We start from the raw sequence: 27,773 nt of genomic DNA, 5'->3' as shown, positions 1-27,773 counted from the left end.
GGCTCACGGGGTCAGGCTGATGACCATGGTGAGAAAACTATGCTTCCGACCAGAATCTCTCATCAATCGTCATGGTCAACAACGTGGCCATAGCTAATACCTAGAGTTCTCTGTGTGTTTACCTTGTTCTAAGCAGGTTTCCTTCATTAACTCACTAAATGCTCACAACAATCCTATGAGGTAAAAACTCCCCATTATCCCAATTCTGATGCAGAAACTGAAAGACACAGTTACCCAAGGTCCAGCAGCTGATCAGCAATAGAAGCGATCAACAGACACTCTATCAAAGACCCTTGGCCCCATGGTAGTAGAAAAAAACCAACCCACTTTTTGAATGGAGGAAATGGCGGGATCACAATAGAACATCCCGTAAGGTATACTGATAGGTCTAGACACCGATTGGTGGCCAGAGGGAGCCAGAGTTAGGAGAACCCCTAGCCGCCAGCAGGCTGGAATTTCATAGATGGACAATAATGCATTGTAGAAATTCTGGCAGGAGCTGGCATGTCACGTTTGCCAAGGACCCAGGGATTACAGCAAGATGAATTCCTAAGGATAGGTAAGAAAACCAACCTGAATTATTATAGCTACATCCCTGATTATGTGTACCTACTACTGTACCCCTTTCAGTAGGCATCTGGGAGAAGCCATTAGGAGCCAGAATATAAGTGGATTTGTGGTACCCACTCTGGACTTGTAATGGAATCTTTCTTCTAGGGCTGGAGGTCCCAGGTGCAAATGCTGTACTCATACCCCCAGAGGAGCTTGGGGCTGGCAGGCAAGGCCACCATGTCCTTATCACTAGAGTGTCTTCAGCTAACACTGACAGAGCACTTATTATATGCCGTGTAAGCTCTTTCATGCCTCATTTCATTCTATTCTTTCCACAACCCTATTGGAGCTATGTGCACAACTCTACCTTCATTTTACAGATGAGGCTCAAAGAAGTGAAGTAACAGACCCACAGTCAAACAGCTGGTAAATGGAAAAAATGGACACAACTCTGACTGGGTCCAGAGCCCAAGATCTAAACCCCTGTGCCTTGTTACACTGGCTGCATAACATGGGCTGTGGAATGAAAAGAATAATCTGCCTGGAAATATTAGTTCCGTAATGGGACCACCTGGTGCTAGGTGTTTTCTGAGCATACTTTTTTTTTTTTTGATGCGGACATTTGCATTTGCTCCATGGGGAGTCTTTCTGCAGCCTGGTTCTCAGCTCAGCTCATGCGATTCCAGAGCAAGAGAAGCGCTGCGCAGACTCAGACGATGCAGCATCACATGTGGCTACTGCTGTAGGGCTGGGTCTCTTGCCCCGGGGGCCTCACTTTTCTGTTCTCTTTCTAGGAAGCTATACAACACAAGTCCTTCTTCGAGCAAGAAAGGAAACTGGAGTATGGAAATATTGATGAAGCATTTAAAATGGTGGATCAAGTTCTTGAAGGTAAAACTATCTGAAAAGAATGATGAGAGGGGAAGCAGCCCCAGCCTGCCCAGTTGTTATACAGATGGTGTCTGTTTTCCTGAAGGTCCGGAAACTGAGGCTCAGAGTGGTTAAGGAGCACCGTCATACAACAGCCACTAAGCCACGAAGCACTGTGGATTGATAGCTTTTTTCAGGATTTCCAAAGCCCATGTTTCTTTCTGTTTCATCCTTTCTGACTTCTCCCTCCCCCCTCCATCTCTGCTTTCTCCTTCCTTTCTTCTTTCCCTCCCTGTCTCCTTCCCCCACTTCCTTGCAGACTTCCTTTAGTTATGTATATATGTAATGAAAATTAAATTTCCCTCTTGGAAATCAGTTGATTTGAACTTTCCAATAAAATTTTTGTAACTTTTTATTTTGAAATAGTTTTAGATTTCAGAAAAGTTGCAGAAACATTAAAGAAACTCCTAATTACCCAGATTCCCCAATAGACATTTCATGACACTTGCTTTATCATTCTGTGTGTGTGTGTGTCTCTGTCTCTGTCTCTGTCTCTCTGCCTGTCTGTCTGTCTCTCTCTATATATATATAGAGAGAGAGAGACATATACACTCACACATACACACACACACACATTTTTTTCTGAGCTGTTTGAGAGTAAGTTACTGACTTGATGCCTCTGTCCTCCTAAATACCACAGTGTCCATTTTCTAAGAACAAGGATATTATCTTACATAAACATACAGTTGTTTTTTTGTTTTGTTTTTTTTGCGGTACGCGGGCCTCTCACTGTTGTGGCCTCTCCTGTTGCGGAACACAGGCTCCGGACGCACAGGCTCAGCGGCCATGGCTCATGGGCCCAGGCGCTCCGCGGCATGTGGGATCTTCCCGGACCGGGGCACAAACCCGTGTCCCCTGCATCAGCAGGCGGACTCTCAACCACTGCGCTACCAGGGAAGCCCCCATCTGAGAATGTCTTTTTAATTTCTTTTTTATCATTGAAAGATATTTTCACTGAATATAGAATTCTGAGTTGACAGGTCTTTTAGCACTTGAAGAAACATGTTATACCAGTTCTTCTGGCCTCCATGGTTTCTGATGAGAAATCTGTTGTCTTTTGAAGTATTTTTCCCCAATAGGAGAGGCAGTGTTTTTCTCTCTCTTCTTTCAACATACTTTGTTTTTAGTTTTCAGAAGTTTGACTGTGATTTGTCTTGGCATGAGCTTCTTTGGTTTATCTTCTTTGGGATTTACTCAGCTTCTGTAAGTTGGTGTCTTTTACCAAGTTTGGGAAATTTTCACGTATTACATCTTCAAATACTCGACTTTAATGACACAAATGTTCAGACTTTAATTTTAATCACAACTGTGTCTGAGGCTCTGCTCATTTTCTTTTCAGTCTATTCTCTCTATTGCTCAGGTTGAGCAATTTCTATTGTTCTGTATTCTTGTTCCCTGATGATTCCCACTGCTCTCTCTATTCTGTTGTTGAGCTCATCCACTGAGCCCCTTATATTCTGAGTGTTGTATTTCTTAGTTCTAAAATTTCCATTTTGTTCTTTTATATCTTCTGTTTCTTTGCTGAGATTTTCTATTTTTTTTCATTTGTCCCAAGTGTTTATGTAAATTAAAGCATTTTTATGATGGCTGCTTTAAAATCCTTGACAGATAGTTCCTACATCTGTGTCATCTCGCTGTTGGCATCAGTTGATTGTCTTTTCTCATTCAAGTTGAGTTCTTGGTATGATGAATGACTTCTGATTTTACCCGGTTCACTTTGGATATTATGTTGTAAGACTTTGGATCTTATTTAAATCATCTATTTTACCAGAACTCCTCTGACCCTGTGTTGGAAGGAACGAGGGGTGATGTCTTGTTATTGCCAGGTGGAGCATAGAAGTCCAGGTTCCCCGTAGGGTCCCCATTAACACCACCCCAGCGGAAGATTTGGGGTACCTCATCACAGCTTGATAAGGGTGGAAGTCTAAGCTCCCCACTCAACTTTTGCAAACAGAGATAGGTCTTCAGTTTTTTCTGTAGTGTTTGGCTAGAGCAGAGTAGGTATTGCATAAAAGTTTTCTGTCTTGATAGGCTTCCGCTCTCCTGGTCCTTTGGCTAGAGAAAGTAGGCTTTTCTTGGGGGATTTTTTTTCTCTTTGCCTGTTGGTGTTTCTGGATTTCTGCTTCCCTGGCACCAAGTCTGGGATATATGAAGCAAACAATAACAAAACCCACTGAACTCAACATTGTGTCTTTCCTTGGGTCCCAAAGTCCCTAGCTGGTTTGCCTTCTCCTCTACTTTTCAGAACCTTCTTATGTTTCTTTTATTACATATAATGTCCAGAATTGTTAGCTGTACATAGAAGAAGGAACAGGGAGAAATGTATCTACTCCATCTTGTCTTGGAACTGGAATTCTCCTTGCTGTAGTATTTTGACTCTGAAAGGTCACACATCTTTCCCTATCACTCTAAGACCTACCCTGCTGGCAGACATGACACATTCCCCTGCAGAACTCTACTTCAAATATGCAGGTATAATAAAAGCTAAATATTGTTATGTTTGGAATACATAAACACTTGGAACAAATGAAAAAAAATAGAAAATCTCAGCAAAGAAACAGAAGATATAAAAGAACAAAATGGAAATGTAACCCACTGCCCCAGCAGAAGCACAGTCATAATTTCTCTATAATGAGATAACACCTGAGGGGTGCTACCTGTCCTATCTGACTGCCTCCTTGGTTCTGGAATATTTTCCTCTAACAGGTGAAATACACATGGGAGGTCAAGAACATTTTTATATGGAAACCCAAAGCATGCTTGTTGTTCCCAAAGGAGAGGATCAAGAAATTGATGTCTACGTGTCCACACAGTTTCCCAAATACATACAGGTAATGTGGGGACCATTATGGAGGGGACATGGCTAAGTGGTTTCTGTCAACAAGATATACCAAGAACAATTTAGAACATTTTAGAAACTGAAGGAGTTTGGAATACTAATAGCCATATCCATTTGGGTATTAATAACCATACAACTTTAAAACTTTTAAGATAGTATTATGAAAGCAATGGCCTTCTGTTTGTGGGTCTGTAACTTTAAAATCAGTTATGGGATCAGCCGGTCTCTTTTTCTATACTCTTGACACTGTTAAGAACATGAAAGAAATGATGACTATAGTCAACACTGCTGTATTACATATGAAAGTTGTTACGAAACAGATCCTAAGAGTTCTTGTCACAAGGAGAAATTTTTTTTCTTTTAATTGAATCTATATGAGATGGTGGATGTTAACTAGACCTATTGTGGTAATCAATATATGTAAATCAAACCATCATGCTGTGTACCTTAAACTTAGACAGTGATGTATGTCAATTATTGCTCAATAAAACTGAAAAAAAACCCCAAAATTTAACAAAGGAAGGCCTGCCCTCCAAAACTTACAGTCACCTAACTCACATGAAGCACTTAGGAAATAGTACTGGGCAGAATGCAACCAGCAAAGTCAGAATTTACATAGGTGGAAGAATTAAGGGAATGGAGGTTTGTAAAGCCCGAGAATCATCCAGGAAGTCTCATGAAGATGAAGTCTTAAGCTGGGATTTACAGTGGTGGGAATGAGGTTCGTCTAGATGGTGAGAGGAGAAGCCATTTCCAGGGAGTTCCACACCACGATCAAATGCCACTCATTCGTTCATTCATTCATTCACTTGTCCCTTCTGCAAACACTTTTTGCCTGTGTCCTATGTGCCAGGCAGCATGCATGTAAAGAAGGAGGAATAGTACGAAGACTGCCCAATCTGGAGGTGCCTGGGGTGGCTAGTTTAAGCATCAGGGTGAAAGTAAGGGGAACAAACACTGGGGTCTTGATTCAGTAGGTCACAAGGAGCCAGTGTCATTATCAGAGCAAGTAGGAATGTGGGAATGTGGAGAATGAGGCCTCTTAGAAGGTGGAACACTAAGAAGGATCAGGCGAATTCCATTCCATTCCTGTCGTGCCTCTCACTCCCTGTGTGACATTGGTCCCATCACTTCATTCCTCTTGGGCTCCCCACCTATAAAAATGAGTTATTAAGACTTAATGACCTGGACTTCCCTGGTGGCACAGTGGTTAATAATCCACCTGCCAATGCAGTGGACGTGGCTTCAAGCCCTGGTCCAGGAAGATCCCACATGCCACGGAGCAACTAAGCCTGTGCACCACAACTACTGTGCCTGCGCTCTAGAGCCCGCGTGCCACAACTACTGAGCCTGCGCACCTACTGAGCCCGTGCTCCGCAACGAAGAGCAAGCCCCGCGCCTCGCGCGCCACAACTAGAGAAAGCCCGCGCGCAGCAACAATGACCCAGTGCAGCCAAAAATAAAAGTAAGAACAAATAAATAAATAAATTTATAACAACAACAACAAAAAAGACTTAATGACCTCAAACATTAGGATGGCAAGGAAGAGCAAGGCCTGCATCCAGGGAAGACCGACCAGCCAACTGAATCCGAATGGAGGGTGAGGAGTGCTCGTTCTCCAGTGGAGACAGTGGTGTGCAGGGAAAAGACCCAGTCTGAGAGAGGCTTGGAAGGGCACGAAATCTCACTGCTGCAGGAAACATATCCCAAAGGATACCTGGGGTGTAGTTCATGGGGAAAAATTTTTTTAAATTTTATTATCACAAAAATACCTCATTGATATTGGAAGGACTACTTAATATTAATGATAGTTTTGGTGCTGTCATTACAGCTAAATACTGCTGAGCTCAGCATGGATGCATGCTTAGGTTACTGGAAATCATCCCATTATTTAGTATAAACACACAATTTGTGTATCATGTACAACATTAAGGAATCAACATGTGTAAGGACTGTTCCCACTCCCTTGCTGCAGATGGGTCAGATTAATGAGAACTGTTATCATTCGCAGGACATAGTTGCTTCAACCTTGAAGCTCCCAGCTAACAAGGTCATGTGTCATGTAAAGCGTGTTGGTGGGGCTTTCGGGGGGAAGGTGATGAAAACTGGCATCATGGCAGCCATCACCGCATTTGCTGCAAACAAGTAAGTGGAGAAAACCTGTTAAGTGGACTAAAAATAAAGCGAGGTCACATTGAATATTTTCAATATTGCGGTTAAGGAGGAAGAATCTGGGTCAAGGTTATTTAAAATCACATATAATATACAAATATACAAACCAGCTGCCAGCTTATTACAACTTCTTTATTTTATATTGTCAAACTACATACTATAAAAACAAAAATGAGAATCAGTTACTGAAAAGAGTAAAAACCACAGTAAAATATATAATACCTGGAGATAGACAGAAGCAGATCCTGAAAGGGTGGGGTTACTTGTCCTTAGCACCTGTGTATCTACATAGGTCAGTTCAACCTTTTGAGGTAGACATTTGTATCTATCTATATATCTACGCCTATACATATCTCAAAAGGTTTATATACATATAGATAGATATAAATATGTGTATCTCAAAAGTGTGTGTGTGTGTATATATTTTTTCCCCTTAATTTAAATGGAAAATTTGCTTCTGTTATGCTTACCTTTATTTATAGTACTATTTTCCTTTAAGGGTGTCAGAACATAACCATAGGAAATTGTCTTTGGAACAGGCACACCTAGAAGGCTTAATTTCTTTGCTAAGTAATGTACGTCAGTTCCTCTGCCCCATGACACAAAAAGACCTTCATTCCAGACCTGTCCTATCTGGGAATACTTGGCAGTCAGACACCACTTGACTTCCTCCATTTGTAACCATCTATAATGTGGCCTTGGGACTGTTTGCCTATCATGGAGGTGATTATCACAGTGGGAAATAACCCCAAAGCAATACTCCGGAGCCTTGGGCCTGAGAGCCCCCTTGCATAAGTAGTGAGTGCCAGGCACTGTGCCCTGACCCAAAGGAAGAAGTCACACTGGTGTATGCCTGAGAGCAGCACAGCCTGGGCTCAGGGAGTCACTTTGCTGTTCTGCGGTGTGTGTGGATGCCACCAGGCTCTCACTAGGCGTTACATAAACCCTAGATAATACCTGTTAGGTAAAAGAGTTTACCTCTCCCGATTTTTTTTTTTTTTTCCTGTTTTAGGCATGGTCGTGCAGTCCGCTGCATTCTGGAACGAGGAGAAGACATGTTAATAACTGGAGGCCGCCACCCTTACCTTGGAAAGTATAAAGTGAGTAGAAGGATGGAGGATTTATGTTGTAAATATAACATAACAGAAATGCAGAGGGCCGCATCTGGCTACTCTCTACTGGGGAATGACAGTGAGCAAATCAACAAATTGTGCGTCACACTGTCTCTTCCTTGTGCTAACTGATTACTGGCTGGTTCAGTGAAGCTTTTCTGCTTTCCTCAAAGATACCAGTTTGTGGAAAAAGTACGAGCTGGTATTGGCTGCTACAGAGTGCATAGCTGGAAAACATGTGAGTATATACATACGTCCATGAAAGTGGATCTGATAACCACACTATTCCCACAGTTTTATACGTGGGAGGTAAAAACAGAATAATTTCTGTAACAATAATGTTATGCGAAATTGCAAATGCTTGCCAACAGCTTCCTCATTTATCAATATGTCAAAGGTATTTTGGTAAAACTCTGTACCAGAAATTCCTAGAAAAGTTTCTGTAACAGAAAATAAGTATTCTTTTGCTTTATAAGAAATAAGTTTACTTGTCAGAATAGGCTAACTGCTCTAACAACTAAAAACTCTCTGGGACTTAGACCTTTTTTGTGTTAATTCTTGCTCAAGTAACAGCCCAGTGTAATCAGAGGAGGGTGGGAGGTGGGCGGAGAACAGGAGAGAACCCTGCTACACAGAATCACTCATGGACTCAAGCTTTTTCCATCTAGTAACACCACCATCCTCCCCTCAGACCGCACTGTTGAATACGGAAGCCACTAGGCACATACGGCTATTTAAATTTAAATCTACTAAGTTAAATGAAAGTTAAAATTCAGCTCCAGGGCTTCCCTGGTGGCGCAGTGGTTGAGAGTCCGCCTGCCGGGATGCGGGTTCGTTCCCCAGTCCGGGAGGATCCCACGTGCCGCGGAGCGGCTGGGCCCGTGAGCCATGGCCGCTGAGCCTGCGCGTCCGGAGCCTGTGCTTCCCAACGGGAGAGGCCATGACAGTGAGAGGCCCGTGTACCGCAAAAAAAAAAAAAAAAAAATTCAGTTCCACAGTTGCATTAACTATATTTCAAGTGCTCAATAACCACCTGTGACTAGTGGCTGCCATATAGGACATGCAAATAGAGAACATTGCCATCATCACAGGAAGTTCCATTGGTTAGCACTGCCCTAAAAACTCTTTGTCCTCCACTGGATTTTCTGCAGAGGGCAGCAGACAAGGGAAGGGAAGGGAAGAGAGGGAGCGGAGTGTTGTATGGGAGATGTTCTGAGCACCAGGCCTGGAAGTGGTGGTCCTTGCTTTAATCGACACATTATTGGCCAGAACTTTGCCACCTAACTGCAAGGGGGCATGGGAAATGTAGTCTTCCTGCATGCCCAGGATGAAAGACGACAGAATTTGTTGAACACATCACATCGTTTCTACCACAACTGGTGTACCTGCATACATATTGTTAGAAGATAACGAGTGTATCTATTTCAACTTACATTCACCCTAAGCTATATTTTGAATTGGGTTTAGTGCAGCATAGATTTATTAGAGCAAACTTTGTCCTGAAGGAGACCACATTTTAGCCGTTGAGGGAGAAATAAGACTTACACCTATGAAGTCATTATGAAAACATAATAATCTCAGGTTAAAGGAGGAGGTGCACATAGTAAAACTATGGGGAGAGATGAATATGAGTTGGGGTGTGTACAGGAAACTTCTTAGAGAAGGTGAAACGTAAATGACCTTCGAGAATGGATTGGCAGAAAGAAGGCATACCAGGTGGTGGGATAGTAGCAGCATAAATGCAGAGGTGGGATACACACGGCCTGTTTGATAGGGGCAGGAGTAACGGGAGAAGGGGAATTAGTGCACAGAGCACTTACTGGAAAGTAATAGGAAATAAGATGGGTTGGGTTAGGTGATGCCAGGCTCAGAGTGGCCTGAGAATCCCAGGATGGGGGGTTAAACTTGATCTCCTAAGATACAGTGAGACTGAGTAGATGCTTGACCAGTCAAGTGTCATAACCAAACATGGGCGCTTTGAGGGGGAGAATATGATGGCACTGGGCAGGACGGCCTAGCGAGGAGGGAGGACGCAGACCGCCTGGAGGCAGCTGATGCTTTCAGACGTGAAGCAGTTGGGGTCTGACTACGATAGGAAGATGTAGAAAAAGAGATGGGTCCAAGAGCTATTATAAAATAAAATAGAATTCGGTGACAAACTTAGCAAAATATAATGGAGAATAAAAACCGCAAACATGCCTTGGAGGTTTCTGATAAAAAGAGCCAAGTTGGAAGGAGGAAACAGTCTAGACGGACAGGGATGAGTTTATTTGTGTGTTTGGAGAAGAAGTGACAGTGGGACATTTGAAAGTGGAAATGTCCTTCATCGATATGGGACTTTATTGAAAAGACTAGATTATAAGTTATAGAAACCATCAGCATAGTGATGATTAAAACCTTGAGAAGATAATGTGTTCCGATGGAGGGTAGTATGAGGACAGGAGATGATATTAATAATATTTACAGTAGTATTATTTAGGATACTTGCTAGGTTTCAGTCACTGGCTTATGATTTTGCCTGCATTACCTTACTTATTGCCAGGTCACAGATAGTCAGAGAGGTTATGTGACTTGCCCGAGATCACAGAGTGGGTTAAGTGGCAGACCCAGGATTCAGACTTAAACTGCTGAATTCACAGTTCATGCCCTTGACTTCAGTTTGAATTTGGCTCCAGTCAAGAAAAATCATTAAAATAAACTTTACTTTTATTATTATTATTATTATTTTCTTTTGTCTACGTCACATGGCTTGCGGGATCTTAGTTCCCCGATCAGGGATCAAACCCGGGCCCTGGCAATGAAAGCACAGAGTCCTAACCACTGGAGCGCCAGGGAATTCCCAAAATGAACTTTAATAAGTTCAGAAATATTGAATACATCTTAAAAGCAAGGAAGATATTTATTTAAAAGACCTCCAGCAACACCAAATGCTGCTGAGAATTGTGATGAAATTGGGCCCTATGAGAAAAATGTGCAGAGTCCATTATGTGCAGGCCACCAGATTTGGAGATTAGAAGATCGCTGGCTTTAGGGGAAAAGGTTTTGGTGGAAATATGAGGATGGGAGTCAGAATTCAAGAACTTATGGCGAGAATAAGAGGTCAAGAAATATGCAGTTGATTTGCTTTAGGAGGAGAAAAAAGATTGAACAGTAGTGACAGATTAAACAGGAGGGTTTTTGTGTGTGTTTGTTTTGCTCTTATATCTTTCTCTATCCTTCCTTTTTATTGTTATTATTTTATTTGTGGCAAAATACACATAACATAAAATTTACTATCTTAACCATTTTTAAGTGTACAGTTCAGTGGCATTATTAAGTACAGTCACATTGTTGTGCAGTCATCACCATCCATCTCTGGAATTCTTTTCACCTTGCAAAACTGAAACTCTGTACCCATTAAGCAATAACTCCCCATTCCTTCCTCTCCCAACAGCCCCAGGAAACCACCATTCTACTGTCTGTCTCTGTGCATTTGACTACTTTGGGTGCCTCACATAAATAGAACCATACAGTGTTGGTCCTTTTGTGACTGACTTATTTCACTTAGCGTAATGTCCACAAAGTTCATCCATGTTGTAGCATGTGTCAGAATTTTTTCCTTCCTTTTTTTGGCTGAATAATATTCCATCGTATGTATATGCCATATTTTGTTTCTCCACTCATTTACTGATGGACACTTGAGTTGCTTCTACCCCTTGTGAATAATGCTGCTGTGAACATAGGTATACATATATCTCCCTGAGATCCTGCCTTCAATTCCTTTGGATAAATACCCAGCTGCACCGTTTTACCTTCCCACCAAGAGTGCACAAGGGTTCCAGTTTCTCCACATCTGCACCAACACTTATTGTTTTGTTTCTGTTTTGGGTTTGTTTTTTTTTTTTGCTATAGTAGCTATTCTAATGGATGTGAGGTGGTATCTTATGGTTTTGATTGGCATTTCCCTAATTATTAGTGATGCCGAGCATCTTTTCATGTGCTTGTTACCCATTTTGTATATTTTCATTGGAGAAGTGTCTATTCAAGTCCTTTGTCTACTTTTTAATCAGGTTGTTTGGGGCTTTTTGTTGTTGAGTTGTGGGAGTTCTTTATACATCCCAGATGTTAACCCCTTATCAGATATATGGTTTGCAAATATTTTCTCCCATTCTCTGAATTGGCTTTTCACTCTGTTGATTGTATCCTTTGATACCGGGAAGTTTTAAATTTTGATATCATCCAGTTTATCTATTTTTTCTTTTGTTGCTTATGCTTTTGGTGTCTTATCCAAGAAGTTGTCAAATCTAAGGTCATAAAATTGTTCATCTATATGTAGAGGGTTCACAAGTGACAGAGTAAACTTTAGAGAGACTGGGTCCCCAGAACCAGTATCAAAAGTCCATTCTCTTTCCCCAGGCTGGATTCATGAACGATGGCAGAATCTTGGCCCTGGATGTAGAGCATTATAGCAATGGAGGTGCCTCCCTGGATGAGTCATTACTTGTAAGTGTTTTAATGAGCAAATTCACATTCTGGAAAGTGTTACGTAAAATTATTTAACTCAGAAAAATGTTCAGTAGTTAAATAATATTTAATTATAAAAGTGTAAAGATTCGCCATGCAGGGAGCGAGTAGACTCATGTTACTTACTGGTGCCCCCAGGGGTGAGCCCAGAGATACTGGCTAAGTCTGCATCTGTGTGTTATCTCCGTGTTTCCCAAACTTAGAGCTCTTTTCCCAGATGCAAGCATTAGACCTTCACCTTGACCCCACTGATGTTTTGAAATGCATAATTCTTTGCTGTAGGGCCGCCCTGTGCACTATAAGAGGTCCCTCAGTATCATTGGCTCCTATCCAGTATGTGTCAGTGGCGCAGCTACCCTCCAGACCTAACAACCCAAAATATCTCCAGACATTGGCACATGTCCCAGGAAGGAAGAGGGGAAAATTGCCCCTGGTTGAGAACAAATGCATTAGGCCAAATACCAGCATTTTTTTCCCTGTTTTTCAGGATATTTTATTTTGTAAACTGAGAGAGAGTCTACATTCTGTAGACTGAGGGGCCTATGAATGCTTCAAAGGCTTTTGGAAATTTTTAAAACCTGGGGAAAAATGCATTAGCCCTAATGTGAAAATGTAAAAGTCATGATTTCCAAAAAATTATTCAAATCTTTAAAAATCATTTTACAGTAAAAATGCATTTAATTTGAGACATGGGTCAAGGTTAGCATGTTTGATGTGACGTAGGTCATTTCTGGCCTGATTTTGGTCCGAAGTCTCAGGATGGTAAAACAGGTGCACAAGGATGAGGTCTCATCACGTCAACTCTGGATTTCCCCAGATAATAGAGATGGGACTTCTGAAAATGGAAAATGCCTACAAGTTTCCCAACCTGCGCTGTCGGGCATGGGCGTGCAGAACCAACCTTCCGTCCAACACGGCTTTGCGAGGGTTTGGCTTTCCTCAGACAGGGCTGATCACCGAATCCTGTATCACGGAAGTTGCAGCCAAATGCGGGTTGTCTCCTGAGAAGGTAAAACTGAATTCGTTTCACAGACAAACGATAGTGAATTTTAGAGGTGGGAGGGCCCCGGGGAGTCTTCCTGTTGAGGAATTTGTGGTCCATAGGGGCTACATGATTTGCTGCAGGTAACCCAGATAACTAGTAATACAGAGCAGGACTCCAGAGTTCAGGGGTCCTTGTCTTACTCGGGCTCCTCAAAAATCCTGGGGCAGAGGGTATTGACAAGTGAGCTCTGGATTCATTGTTAGTGAGAAGTCTCCATGGGTTAGAAGTTTAACTGCTACTAATAAGTTCTGTCAAACCCTTCTTTCCTCTGCTTCCTTAACATCTTAGGGAGCTGTCATCTGAGTCATTTCAGTTACCAAAATGGCCTCCTTTCTGTTCTTTAAGTCTTGGTCCCAATTTCATTCATTAACAAGCTCGGTTCCCTTCCCAGGATCCTGGAGTAGAGTTAAGGTGGGCAGAAGGTGTGCCCTCTGCCCCCTTCTCCCTCCCGTGAGGACCAGGGAAAACAGACAGCATCTCCCCAGCTGACTTCTCCCAGCAAGCTCTCTGTCCTCTTCTTGGTTAGATGAAGCCACTTTTCAAGTATGTTGTCTCCGGGCTCCATTTCTCCCAGCCCTCTCAGAAATTGACAGTCCCCTGCAAGCATTAAATCTCCAACTGACCCTCAGCTGGCCCCTCATGCAGCATCCCCTGAAGCCCACACCTCTTGGCCCCATGCTGCAGCCATCCATGGAAAGCCCCAGTCCCTGATTCATCTACCTCCTCCCCCCCCCAGCACTAGAATTTGTGACCATAGACAGGAGCCATCATCTTTATGTCTCTTGAACTTGGGGGGGGGCCCTGCCCCTCCCTTCCTGGCTGTCTCACCATGGCCTCTTTCCCAGATGTGCTGTCACACTGGTAGCACTAGGAGGAGGATCAGCTAATGACCTCCCTTCATCCCCAGAGAAGATGGAGGAGAGAGTAGCCATCCTTCAAAACACCACAGCAGGGGGCTTCCCTGATGGCGCAGTGGTTGAGAGTCCGCCTGCCGATGCAAGGGACACGGGTTTGTGCCCCGGTCCGGGAAGATGCCACATACCACGGAGCAGCTGGGCCCATGAGCCAAGGCCGCTGAGCCTGTGCGTCCGGAGCCTCCGCAACGGGAGAGGCCACAACATTGAGAGGCCTGCGTACCACAAAAAAAAAAAAAAAAAAAAAAACACCACAGCAGGGATTTCCCTGGTGGTCCAGTGGTTAAGATCCACACTCCCAATGGAGGGCATCTGGGTTTGATCCCTGGTCAGGGAACTAGGTGCCACATGCCGCAACTAAAGATCCCGCGTGCTGCAACTAAAGATCCCGTGTGCCGCAACTAAACATCCTGCGTGCCACAACTAAAGATCCTGCGTGCCGCAACTAAAGATCCCACGTGCCGCAACTAAAGATCCCGCGTGCCGCAACTAAAGATCCCGTGTGCCACAACTAAGACCCAGCACAGCCAAATAAATAAATAAATATTTTTTAAAACCCCCCCAAACAAAAAAAAACACCTTCCCCAAAATGGCACAGCTCACTAATTTCCAGTCATCCTTTTATAATGATCTGGGACTTTTTGGAGGGGGAGATGGGAAGAAGATATGTCTGTAATGACCCCTGTCAGCTTGGGGAGAGGGCTGGCCTCAACTGCTGAGAGTTTTCTCAGCTGAGAATGTGAAGTACTTGACCTTTTGTTCTCAGCTGGGTGCCTTAGTCACCAATTTCTGGGAATTCAGGAAGAATTCTACTCTGCTTCAGACATCCTGGGATACAATCACTTAATTGGCTTTTCATCCTAGTTATGGGCTATATTTAAACAAACTTTCATAGTTTCCTGTTTGGAAGTGAGTGGTCTTCTCTTGCCTCAGCATCTGAAAATTGAAATCACACGGATCATGTAGCCTGTAATTAAATTCAGCATTACCTTTCAACAGATACTCACAAGTACAACTGGAATTAAGAGTCCAGAGTGTACCTGGACTGCACTGTTGAGTTATATAAGAAATATGAGGAAAGGAGTCCTTCCTCTGAACTTACACAGGAGCGGCATCGAAGGCATATAAGTGCTAACACATTTGATAGAGGCTCTGAGTAGAGGAAGAGGAAGATGTTATGTGTTGGGAAAGGCTTCAGCAAGGAGTAGATTGAACTCAGTTTGGGTTTTCTATGATGAGCAGAATTTGACTAGGAGGACAGTGGGTGGGAGAGACTATGTCTGCCTAGTGCCCCACCAACCCTTTTGATCTCCTTCTCTTTTGTAGGTCCGAACGATAAACATGTATAAGGAAATTGATCAAACACCCTACAAACAAGAGATTAATGCCAAGAACCTGATCCAGTGTTGGAAAGAATGCATGGCCATGTCTTCCTACACCCTAAGGAAAGCAGCCGTAGAAAAATTCAACTCGGAGAACTGCTGGAAGAAGAAGGGGCTGGCAATGGTCCCCCTGAAGTTTCCTGTCGGCCTTGGATCAGTTGCTGCTGGTCAGGTCAGTTCTCCAGACAGACAAATCAAAAGGTGTTGAGGGAACTTTCCATTGAGGTGGATTAGCCATATGGTTGCAATGTCTAACTGTTCAGCTTCCCCAGAGCTGTGCTCCGTCCAACTAGTTTTTCTCCAGAGGAGACGAGAGCTACTTTGCCCACTTCCCCAGGGTTGGTGACAAGCATTCTTGCTGGGAAATTGGGAGACCCAGCACCTATTCCTGGCCTTGGAATTGAACAGCTGAATTAGCTCACTGTGGGCCCATATCACTGAAGTATAAAATACTTAAGTATTGGGGGACCAATGACCCCCAAGACTCCTCTTCAGCTACTCTGATGCTGTGAGATAGAAACAGGAAATGGAAGAGTAACAAAAGCTGCAAGGCATTCGGCGCTCCTCCCATTTTTGGTGGGCTGGGGAAAATTACATCCAGAAAAATAAATCATTTAAATATCTTTTCAAACAATCGTAGAAGTTTTTTTTCACTTTATAGCCATTAAAGGTATCACGGGGAGGACTGAAAATCTATTCTTTTTTTTTTTTTTTTAATAAATTTATTTATTTATTTTTGGCTGTGTTGGGTCCCGTTGCTGCACGTGGGCTTTCTCTAGTTGGGGCGAGCGGAGGCTACTCTGTTGCGGTGCGCGGGCTTCTCATTGCGGTGGCTTCTCTTGTTGCGGAGCATGGGCTCTAGGTGCATAGGCTTCAGTAGTTGCAGCACACAGGCTCAGTAGTTGTGGTGCACGGGCTTAGCTGCTCCGCGGCATGTGGGATCTTCCCAGCCCAGGGCTTGCACCCGTGTCCCCTGCATTGGCAGGCAGATTCTTAACCACTGCGCCACCAGGGAAGTCCTGAAAAATCTATTCTTGTTGTTTACTTTCTTTAATTGATTAAATGAATTCCCTGCTCGGTTGCTTAAACCTCACTTGCAGGTTCCACCTCTTCATTCTTGAGTGGAACTTACCCCGAACAGCTGGTGGTCTTTATTGTCGCTCATTGTACAGCAGGGACGTGGGAACCCTGTTCCCTACATTCTTACGTGTCCGTGTGTGTATCTGTACATACATGTGGATGAGGTGGCAGAGCCCTCAAAACTGTAGTCCCTCCCCTTCGCAGAGTTCACGCCTTTGGCTGAACCATGAAGAAGGTACGGCAGGTGTGTGTTTTGAGCGCTGACAGAATAGGGATAAGTGGGAGTGGGGCCGTGAAGAGCACTAGTGTGTAGGCCGTGTGATGGGGAGGCCAGGAAAAGCAGGCAGGAAGGCCCTTCCCCCGTTTCCACACCCATCATTCACCCATCTATCCTGACTCAGCCTGGATGAAATCACCAGAACGTTTTCATGCAGCTTTGATTGTAGGTGGGTTAACGCAGAGGGGCATATAACAACACAGTGGCGATCTGAGTGCAGCCTTCCTATGCCTCTCCTGTTTACGATGGCAAAACAGCACAGATGTTGTTTAGTCATCTGCCTACAGTTTACTCAGATGAGAGAGTCAAGAGGCTGTGGTTGAGGAATAAAGGCAAAAACAAGGTTATTAAAAAGGAAAGGAAGGGGGAAAACTATCCCTAGAAAAGGGTTAGCGAGCAGTGACGCTTTGTATATAGCTTTGGGGCAAACTGATTAGCCAGCGGCCAGCAAAGAGGTCAGTCTGGGCCGTCTGTCCTTGAGTACACCGACCAGGATCATGCAGAAAACAATTTCCATTGTATATGAATCTTCTGGAAATTTGGGGGCATTAGGCTGTGGGTAGACATGGCAGGCTGTCTCTATTCAATGGTTGCCATTACTTAATACCTGGCCTCCACAGGAGACTAGGTCTGTCCCATTTCCCTCATCAGAAATTTCTCAAAAGGTAGATAAAAATTAACGATAATTACTGAGCACCTACTATGTTGTAAGTTCTTTTAGGTTTTAACTCATTCAGCCCTCAGGGCAACCTATAAGATTTGTAACCTTACGTTAATGATGAGAAACTGAGGCTCAGAGAGCTTAAATCACTTGTCCAGAGCCCCACAGCTGGTGAGAGGCGGGGCTGGTGCTAGAACTCAGGTCTCAGAGGCTCCAGAAGCTGTGCTTTGTAGCTACATCAAGCTGCTTCCCCATAGCACCTTCTGGGGGGAACTGAGGTGGGATTCAGCTCAGCTGGGAAGAAACTAGACAACAGCCATCAGCACAAATTCATTCTCAAAGGCTCCTGAGACGCCTTCCCCACCACCACCATCCCCTCCCATCCTTGCCTGGAAACCAGCTTCTGTGCTTAAAACATTTGCTTAGGGCTGAATTGCAGAGTTGAACTGAGGAGTTTGAGATCACTCGGGCTGCTTCCTGGAAGCCATACGCTGAAAGCCTCTGTTCTGAAGCAAACCAGATAGAGGGGGGAACTAGAGCACCTTCTGCGTCTACAGCCATAGGCTGGGTGATTTGCAACTTCCCACTTGATTTAAGCCCTATCTCCCCTCTGTTGGCTGGTGTGATTCTGTTTCATAGAAGGGGGAGCTGAAGCCCACAGAGGTCCGCTGTCCTACGGAAGGACATCCAGCTAGTGAGTGGTAGAACAAGGACTTGACTTCAAGACTGTGCTCCCAACAGCTGAGGGTGTCAAACGTGCCTCACCTGCATTATATTTAATTCCTAGACAGAGCACTGAAGTGCGCACAGTATCTAATGAACCTCTGTATTCCCAGTGCCTTCATACGGCACCTGGCACAGAAGAGGAACTCAAACGTTTGAATGGCTGAGACATTTTGGGAATCTGTTGGGTCAAAGCTTATGTCTCACCAACACCAGCAGTCATTGCTTGAGGACTTACATTTCACAGACTAAGTTCCAAGTTTATATTGGACAACTATCTGTTCCCACGTGCCAGTTGTGCTGATTTCGCAGATGCAGCTTTGCAGAATTCTCTTTTCTGGCGCTAACAATGAGCCACCCGGTGGTGCCACTTAACTGAACCGAATTCGACATTGTAAGTGGCCCAAGAAGCCTGCAGCAGCACATGGGACAATTACTCAGCAGTCTCGGACAGAAATGCTGCCCTGACACACAGGCAGAGCGCTGCTGCCAGCGGGGTCACACGTGATGAAATGCACAATCCACTGTACTTGTAGTTCAATCACATGTGCCAGTTACACATTTCACCCACAAGCAACTTCTGAATTGCTGGCAGAGCCAAGGAGGCCAAATAGAGTGTCTACAAGCTTAAGGAACAGATTAAATGGCTGTGCTGTTGCCAATTCATTTATCAAACTTTTATTGAGTACTTACTACTCGTGAGTTACTATGTGGCTTTGCAAAGGATGCCTTAGGACATGGACTTTCCTTTCAGGGGGCTTACATTCCAGCAGAGTACAAAGAGGTGCTGTAGAATGGAGCCCAGGAGCAGCCGCTGCAGCTGGCATCCCCCGCCGTCTGGTGCATAACCCCTGGGCAGCCCGCCCCGGTGCTCTGTAGCGGATGTCACTCCTTATCTTTATTGTTTAGAGAATAAATGACCAGGAGCACAAGACAGTGTTTCCAGGACTGATATGTCAACAGACAGTAGAACGTGCTCTGCTGGGTCTCCCCAAGGCACTTGGATATGATTATTCTGGCAACGATGACTTTCCTAAGGTTCTAAGATTCTCCCTTGGGTTGTGAGTGTAGGTGCCTTTGTCCTCAGAGAAAGTGCTCCTATGTCTCCATTTTCTCAATACATCCCTAGTTTATACCAGCTGACCAGGTAAATAGAGCCCATTTTCACTGTCAAAGTGCCTGGTTTGGAATGCTAGAGGCTTCTGCTTGTCATTTGCTAGAGTAGTGTGAACCTTTGGATGCCAGTAAAGAGGCAGCTCTCCAAGTGTGGCCCATGGCCCACAGGTGGCTCTAAAGGTCCTTCTGGTGGGCCAAAGAATCGATCTAGGAATGCACTCCTTTCCTTGGGCATATCTGGTGATTGACATGCAGTTCCTTCGACTTTCACTTCTGACCAGGGTTGTTTATAACTAATCTAAGTGAGTAAAGCAAGGCTTAAAAATTTTAGCTTCATTAAATGGAAATTAGCTTGTTACCAGAATTTTCTGAAGACCTGCCTTTACAAATCCTAGATTATTATGCCACTCTGCATAGAAGCTTAGATATTAAGAATCCTAGCCGATAGCTTTTAGTAACCCCTGGCTGGCCTAGACTACATCTAAGAGACTGACATTACCCAGTTGAGCAGCAGTAAAGGTGTGCCTTGGAGACCCCCTGAATCACAGTGGAACCAGTAGAAGCATTTTTCTCTAGGACCATATGCTGTTAATATTGCTCGTATACTGGAGACTCAAAGTGAAGAAGCCATTCACATTTTCTGCAGTCTCCTGGGATATCTCAGTCTCCTGGCCCATCTCCATACCCCCTAGTTTAGCACAAGCAGACTTGGCAAGAAGGCACATTCCTATCGACTGTAAAACATGCTTAGCTTAGAGCCTGGGTGTTTCTGACCACAGCAGCCTTTTATTCTATGTTAGCTGTTTGGTTCCTTCTGTATTCCTGTGGGAGCTGTGCAGTTAGATAAGATTACTTCGAAGTTCTCTTCGAACTCTAAAGCCCTATAACTCTGGCCAAGATGACTGAGGGTGGGCTTAGCTCATTTTGCAGCAAAAATGTAATGTCTATCTGCCCCATCTTATTTGGATTTTTATTTTTGCTTCTCTATAACATACCTACAACTATAGGGATAAGTGTTCATGTAAACAAGTCTTCCTTCTTCCCCAAACTATCTATACTTAACTTTGCATTTAAAACTGACGACACCCTCTCCCCCAAAACACCCAAATCCAGATTATTGTTCCACCCTGGGTAGGGGGGATCCTTGAAGGTACCAGTGCGCTCAGCTGTTCTACTGAGGAAATAGTAGCGTAAGCAGCCTAACCCTGCCCCAGACTCACAGCCATCCGCGACAAGCTGGCCTCTTGTGGGACGATCATGAGGCAGCACCTGTCCCGGCCTTGCCCTGGCTCTGCTCAGTGCTCTCAGGGCAATGGGGAAAGGGTCTGCGTTTATTTTGGCAGATAGGGAAAGGAGGGAGGGGATGCTTTACGGGGAAAAGGTTTTCTAATTGACAAGATATGTGATAATGTCAATCAAAAAGATCGCGGCAACTGTTTTTATCTTTTTTGCTTAGGCTGCTGCCCTGGTTCACATTTATCTAGATGGGTCTGTGCTGGTGACTCATGGTGGAATTGAAATGGGGCAGGGGGTCCACACTAAAATGATTCAGGTAAGAATGCAGATAATTGGATTAAGTCGGATGTGTGCTTGTAGATATGTGTAGGAGAGAGAAACCTGGAGTGCACATCTTCTGTTCCCAAATAAAAAGGATAGGAGACTTTAGCTTTGACTACTTCAACTGCTAAGCTATTCACAGAAACTGGATAAACAAGCCAGTTTTGTAACCGACCCTCCTGAAAGAATGTGGTAGAATTGCCTCTGGTTGTCTTACTGCTAAAGAAGGTTGTTTGATCATTTGCTGCTTTCCTTTGGATATATTAACAAGTGTGTTGTCTTTTTTGAACCTTTGCTGGGCAATAAAAAGATTTAGAAATTCTGATGTATTGCATTATTTCTTGCCCTTTTTATAGTAAGGACTCTGAACAACTGATAGTATAAAACACATTTGATATTTCTAACCGAACTACCAGTTTTCTTTTCACTCAATTATTTTAGAATAATTTTTAGCTACTGTTTCTATTTTGCTAGTTATTGTAATATTACAGATTATAAAACATTTGAAAGGCAAACATTATTTTAGAAAACCCTGCACAATTCTACCACTTAGCAATAATCACTGTTTTGGGGTCTCTCTATTTTGACATTTTTTCTTTTTCAAAAAATCACTAGCATTCTTTTTATATAATTTTATATCCTGGATTTTCACCTATCCTTATATAGAGTGACCATTTCCTCCTGTCATTAAGAATTCTTCACGATCATGATTTTTAATGCTGCATGTATATGTCTGTATAATTTATTTAGCCATCCCCAGTTGCTGAACACTTCAGTGAACATTTTTGTCCATAAGCCTGTGATCAAAGCAATGATTTTTTTTTTAAAATAAATTCCAGGAGTGGAATTACTGGGTCACAGAATATATCTTAAGTCACTTGCCACGTTACCAAATTGTTTTCCAGAAAGTATCCATCGCGTTACACCACTACCCAACATTGTACATTACGGATTGTTTTAAAAAAAAGCTTAGATAATTTAATAGAGGAAAGTATCTCATTATTGCTTTAATTTGCACTTTTCTGATCATAGAGGTGCCGAATTTATGTTTTATTTCATGTTATCACTCGCTTGAGAATTGTGTGGTCATACCTGTCCCCCTTTCTGGGGTGAGACTTCCGTGTTTTCCTTATTGGGCCGCCAGAAACCTTTCTGTTCTAAGCCTATGCACTTTGTGTAGGCAGTCTTCTGAAAGCCAGTGATGGGGAGGGCTCTGTATGCCTTATGCCCCTGTCGTAATTGTGGACAAACTCAACTAAGCCATACTGCTAGCAGGAAAGAGATTGTGGAACCAGCTGAGATGAGTAGTATGATTTTGCCCCATCATTAAACACAAAGGAAGAACGTAGCAGCCAGCCACGTCCTTATGTTGGCCAGTGGCACTGGCACCATGTACTTCTGGGATCTCTGGTTGGTGCAGCTGCTTTAACAAAGCCATTGTCCTTTCTCAGAAATGCTCTCTTCCTGGAGCATCTCCAGAAATGTGCATAAGGCATCTCCTCTCTGATGAAGTCAGATTTGCTAGAATTTTGCAGAGTGCAGAGGTAGGAGGGGCCTTGAAGATGCTGATTTCATGATGATGAAAACATGAAGCATTTCTTCCTGCCTCGGCTTGGGGCCTCACCTCCTCTTCCTGGTGCTATTGCACAAAAGAAAGTCAAAGAACAAGAAAGTGTGCTCAGGGCTGGGGGGCCAGACTAGCTACAGGGTCTTAGACAAGAGGAACTTCTTGTGGCTGGAAGAATTTGTGGTCCTGCCGCTTGTTCCAGTTGGGCATGGGGGTGTTCCACACACATGCTATCGTATGCTAAGTGCACGGGTCTATGACTAACCAAAGAAAAGTGAAAGAAGATCTCTTCCAAAATCCAGGTGGCCAGTCGTGAATTAAGGATGCCATTGTCTAACATCCACCTTCGGGGAACAAGCACAGAAACCGTCCCTAATGCAAACATCTCTGGAGGTTCCGTGGTGGCCGATCTCAATGGGTTGGCAGTAAAGGTAAAAATCGTTGCAGTGGCAACCAAATCATGAACACCGTCAAGGCTGGAGCTCAGAAGATGTTGCAAATCAACCCAGCTCTTGTCTCCTTCCCACACCCTCTTGGGGAAAACTGCGCCTTCACCCAGTCGGGGGCTCAGTCAGTGTCAGGACTGGCCACTCTCCCGAGCGGGAGATGCCACCTCCTTTCTCCCTCACTCCTGACAGCTCACTGGTCCCCAGGCCCTATCAGTTCTACTCAGAAATGTCTCTTTCCAGTTCCAGGTTGCAGTACCATGGCTGCTTTGGTTCAAACTCGCGCCTCTTGTCAGGGCCATCGCGAGCCTCTGTCTGTCCACCCCAGTTTCACTGCCTTTCACTCTGGCTTCCTGCAGCCAGGGAAAGCTTTCCCACAAAATAAATCTGACCGTGCTGTGCTTAAAAACAGTGACCGGTGGTTTATCAACAGCTTTTCTGTTAAGTCCTGACCGCTTAGCAGGGCTTACACGGCCCCCATCCCAGGCGGTCTGTCTTTAAGACCAGCTCATGCCTCACCCCCAACCCCATGAGACCTTTCACCCCACCTCTTACGGGGTTGGTGTCTTCCTTCTCCTCTTAAATAAGCCTATATATCAGCACATAATAGTGTGTTTTTGAAATTGTTGTTCTCTTGACATTATGGTCATAATTTTAACTAAAAAATAATCCCTAGGACGCTTGTCAAACTCTTCTAAAACGCCTTGAACCCATCATCAGCAAGAATCCTGGAGGCACTTGGAAGGACTGGGTGAGAACCACTGTTACTTTGTGTTGTATGTTAGGAAAAAAAAGGAGAGAGGAGAGTGAGATGTGTGAATCAAATACCAGTAGAAAGGGCACATTAAAAGGTACTGCAGTTACATCATGATCAATAGAAGCCTTTGGCTCTCGGCATGTGGAGATGTTATCACAGCATGATGGAGGAACTCCTACATCTGGGACAATTCTCTATTAGAGAAAAGATGGTTCTTATGTCCAGAACTCTTGTTTTAATCAAGAATTAATTAATGTTTCTTCCTAAGGAATCTAGGTATTTTCTAGATAATAGCAGTCCATCTATTTGTTCTTTTTTGGGGGGTCCCCTGTTCCTAAAATTGGAAGATAACGCTAGAATCCTTTTATAAAAGTAAAAATCATATAAGCGCTCTTTAGACAGAGGAAACCAAGCCATTTGGGTATATATTCAGCAAGTCGTAGGCACTAAATGGAATGGAAATATTCAACTGCTTCCTTTCATCTACCTAAAATCTAATTGGATGAGAAGACACACATTCTAAAGTCAACTAGGAAACTTTTCAGAGTAACAGGTTCTAAAGTACCAGGTGGTGTGGAATGGATACCCACTGAAGGCTGACAGTTCTAGGATGTCAAGTCATATTAAAGCACTGGTCTGGAGGAAATAACATTGGAGAGTCTTACTTAGAAATGGTTCCTGCTATTCCATAGAGTTAGGATTCATTCTATAATTCATATTTATAGGAGCTCTCAATCCTTTCTGGGCATATTTATTTCTGCCCTTTGCCCAGTGCTTCCTGGGAGAGTCTGGTTGGAGAAAGATGGAGAGAGATGCAGTGCAAGAGAGTCGGTCCTCCACCATCAAAAAATGCTGCCATTCAGCCCACTTTCCTCTGTAATGGTTGCACTTCTCACATTTTTCTTTCTCAGACTTGGGGGCATCATTTTGTATCTTAGTCAGCTGTGTACACTGCAGAGTCAGGAGAACCCTTTTGGTGTAAATGGTACAATTTAGTAAGATTGTACCCCTCTCCTAAGTCTGTTATGGATACATGATATTAAAATTAAATGTCTGACCACCCATTTTTTCCTGAAATGTTCTGTGTTAATAGGCTAAGTCTTACCAGGTGACTGAGTGAAATTCTTTATAAGCAGAACATGTGTTGCCCCCAATAGTCCAATCTATAAGTGTCACATACCATGGGAGTCGTTTATTATGATGATATGCATTGAACAAATGCTATTCCTACAAGCAGTGAACCATAAATGCCTATAGAGATGGAAAATGCTGAAAGGAATAAATTAAACTTGGTCCTTCCTAGTTATTACTACTGATCACTTTATTTAACACAGAGTAAAATTAATATTGAAGTCTCGAGTGATTCTTACTTTAAACATCTTTATTGTATCACGTTGTATTCTTCTTTTCCAGGCACAGGCTGCTTTTGATGAAAGCATTAGTCTTTCAGCTACTGGATACTTCAGGTAAATAGTCCTTTCAATCGCATGCTATGGAAAATGGCAGCGGTATCTTGAGGGGAAGTTTCATTTCTGTTTGCCATTTTGGCAAAAAATGATTTTGTACCTTGTGTTAACCCACTGTTATAAAGAACATTTAGGTGCTACTTAATCCAAATTTCCAGAAAGCCTGGGAAAAAATAGACACAGAAATAAAATACAGCTGAATCGATGATTCAAATCATACTGGGAAGTACTAACCTGGGGGTTAGTGCTTGGAACCCACAACAGTGGTTGACCTTTTGTTGAAAACTCAGTGTGTCCCTTAAGTTAGGAAATGAAGGAAAAGGGATGCAAATTAAACCCATAATAAGATAAATACCATCTCACACCTTCTAGATTGGCAAAATATAAGAATTTGACAATAACTGTGTGTTGTCAAGATGTGGCACAACTAGAACTCAGACACTTTGGAAAAGAATCTATCAATTTATCGAGTTATTTTAATGGAGAGTGGAAGCCATCAGAGAATAGAGTGATATAGAGAGTCATACCTGATTTTGTCTCTTTGTCACTTGTCATGGGAGTCCCAGGCTATCAGGAATTGGCTCTCAGGAATAAGCCCCTCCAGACTGGGCGGAGCAGAGGAGAGAAGGGTAGAAAGTACTGGCAAGCTGCTGGCCTATGCTTCTCCTCTATCATGGCATTTGTTTGGTGTTCTTAAAGAACAGTTAGGAACAGAGCAGGCCATGGTGCCTGATGGAGCGACCAGAGTAGGGACACAGAATGAGAGCCAAGGGGCCTGATCCCTCGCACAGAAGGCTGAATCCTAGAGCCAGCAGACGGGTGAACTGGCAAGCGTGCACCTCTGATGTAGTGTTTGGTGTAAAATCCAGGTGGAATCCCCCAAATCTGATGACGATAGGATTACATGACCCAATATTAGCCAAAGCAATAGGATGAATATCCAGACAGTCAGCAGTTAACTTCCAAGCATAAGGAGTCAGTGGTAGGGAGTGGTTTCATGTTTTTATCAGGCAAAGCAAGTTTAATAAGAAAGAAGTAAATATTTACTTATTCAGCAGACTTATTGCATGTATTATGTGCTACACATCATTGTACAGGTGCACTCCTCTGGTTTGCTGTGCATACAAATTGAGCACAGCTCTTAACGGGTCTGTTTAATCATTGTGGTCTGCAATTAGGGGACTTGATCACTTAACAACGCTCCTCAAGAATTCTATTTCCTCCAGGGGTTATGAGTTGACCATGAACTGGGAGACAGGCGAAGGCCATCCTTTCGAATACTTTGTTTATGGAGCTGCCTGTTCCGAGGTTGAGATAGACTGTCTGACAGGTGCTCATAAGGTCAGTACCAGTTGGGAAGGTCTTCAAGTTGAACTCTAGATACATCTATTTTCCACGTATTCCATCTGTCTGAGCACCAGAGAGGCACCATGTAATCGGCCTAAGGATAATTTGTCTGTTTTACCAAGGAAGATAGAAGCTCAGCAATCACCTCGGTGTTTTATGTGGAAAACAACTGGCAGCCTCTCTTCTTTATTTCCCCTGCTCTTTCAAATGGAATCAGGAAAAAAATCACTTCAAGGAAGAAACACAGCCTACAGGGGGCTTCAAGGAAGAAACAGCCTACAGGGGGCTTCGATGTAGAAACACAGCCTACAGGGGGCTTCCTCTTCCATGAAATGCCATCATGTGGCATCCTTTTCTTTCTTTTTAAGAAGATGTTGGGGATAGGAGTTTATTAATTAATTTATTTATTTTTGCTGTGTTGGGTCTTCGTTTCTGTGAGAGGGCTTTCTCTAGTTGTGGCAAGTGGGGGCCACTCTTCATCGCGGTGCACAGGCCTCTCACTATCGTGGTCTCTCTTGTTGCGGAGCACAGGCTCCAGACGCGCAGGCTCAGTAGTTGTGGTGCACGGGCTCAGTTGCTCCGCGGCATGTGGGATCCTCCCAGACCAGGGCTCGAACCCATGTCCCCTGCATTAGCAGGCAGATTCTCTGCCACTGCGCCACCAGGGAAGCCCCATATGGCGTTCTTGAAGGATTTCATAAGCAATCTGCTAACAAGCGCCAAGGGCCAGCCCAGGGGAGCTGGTGGCCAGCTTCTGATATCTTTTGTCCAGGTAGGTCCTGCTTTTTAGATAGTTTAAGAGCATCCTTATGCTTTTAAGAAATGCTATGGGGCTTCCCTGGTGGCGCAGTGGTTGAGAGTCCGCCTGCCGATGCAGGGGACACGGGTTCGTGCCCGGGTCCGGGAAGATCCCACATGCCGCAGAGCGGCTGGGCCCGTGAGCCATGGCCGCTGAGCCTGCACGTCCGGAGCCTGTGCTCCGCAACGGGAGAGGCCACAATAGTGAGAGGCCCGCGTACCACAGAAAAAAAAAAAAAAAAAGAAATGCTATGAGGAGATGCTCAGATAGATTCTCACACACACACACACACACACGCTCCTGCTTCAAGGACTCAGAGTTTCTCCTCTTGTAGCTGGGCCTTTGAGGGTAAATGAAGTCCCTTGCCACTATCTATAACAATAAATGATCATCGATGGATTAAATGGGACTGTGATACCCTCACAACTGTCATGTGATAATCTGCCCAAAAGCTACCCAGAGGCAAGCTCTGGTTCTTGATATTTCCAAACATCCTTCGTGCCTGCATCTTGGATCATGATCAAATAT

The 27,773-nt window shown here is 43.8% G+C and overlaps 1 protein-coding gene across 5 annotated transcripts in view; it reads left to right on the top strand.

The window, feature by feature from the left end:
- Positions 1–27,773, top strand: part of LOC115852849 (aldehyde oxidase 1) — a 70,554-nt gene that overhangs the window by 35,056 nt on the left and 7,725 nt on the right. For 4 of the 5 annotated variants that reach the window (XM_060302080.2, XM_030856090.2, XM_060302081.1 and 1 more), the window contains 12 exons: positions 1,347–1,443; positions 4,189–4,313; positions 6,333–6,466; positions 7,506–7,593; positions 12,001–12,087; positions 12,926–13,117; positions 15,394–15,621; positions 20,763–20,858; positions 22,733–22,861; positions 23,553–23,627; positions 25,047–25,099; positions 26,326–26,440. In XM_060302080.2, the coding sequence (XP_060158063.1) occupies positions 1,347–1,443; positions 4,189–4,313; positions 6,333–6,466; positions 7,506–7,593; positions 12,001–12,087; positions 12,926–13,117; positions 15,394–15,621; positions 20,763–20,858; positions 22,733–22,861; positions 23,553–23,627; positions 25,047–25,099; positions 26,326–26,440 (1,419 nt within the window). The remainder of the gene's footprint in view (positions 1–1,346; positions 1,444–4,188; positions 4,314–6,332; positions 6,467–7,505; positions 7,594–12,000; positions 12,088–12,925; positions 13,118–15,393; positions 15,622–20,762; positions 20,859–22,732; positions 22,862–23,552; positions 23,628–25,046; positions 25,100–26,325; positions 26,441–27,773) is intronic. The other variant, XM_060302083.1, reaches the window with a different exon arrangement.

The sequence above is a fragment of the Globicephala melas genome, chromosome 7 (genome assembly GCF_963455315.2).
Source record: "Globicephala melas chromosome 7, mGloMel1.2, whole genome shotgun sequence".
Taxonomy (NCBI): Eukaryota; Metazoa; Chordata; class Mammalia; order Artiodactyla; family Delphinidae; genus Globicephala; species Globicephala melas.
The sequence above is the reverse complement of the archived record's forward strand: the minus strand, read 5'-3'. Positions and strand labels throughout refer to the sequence as shown.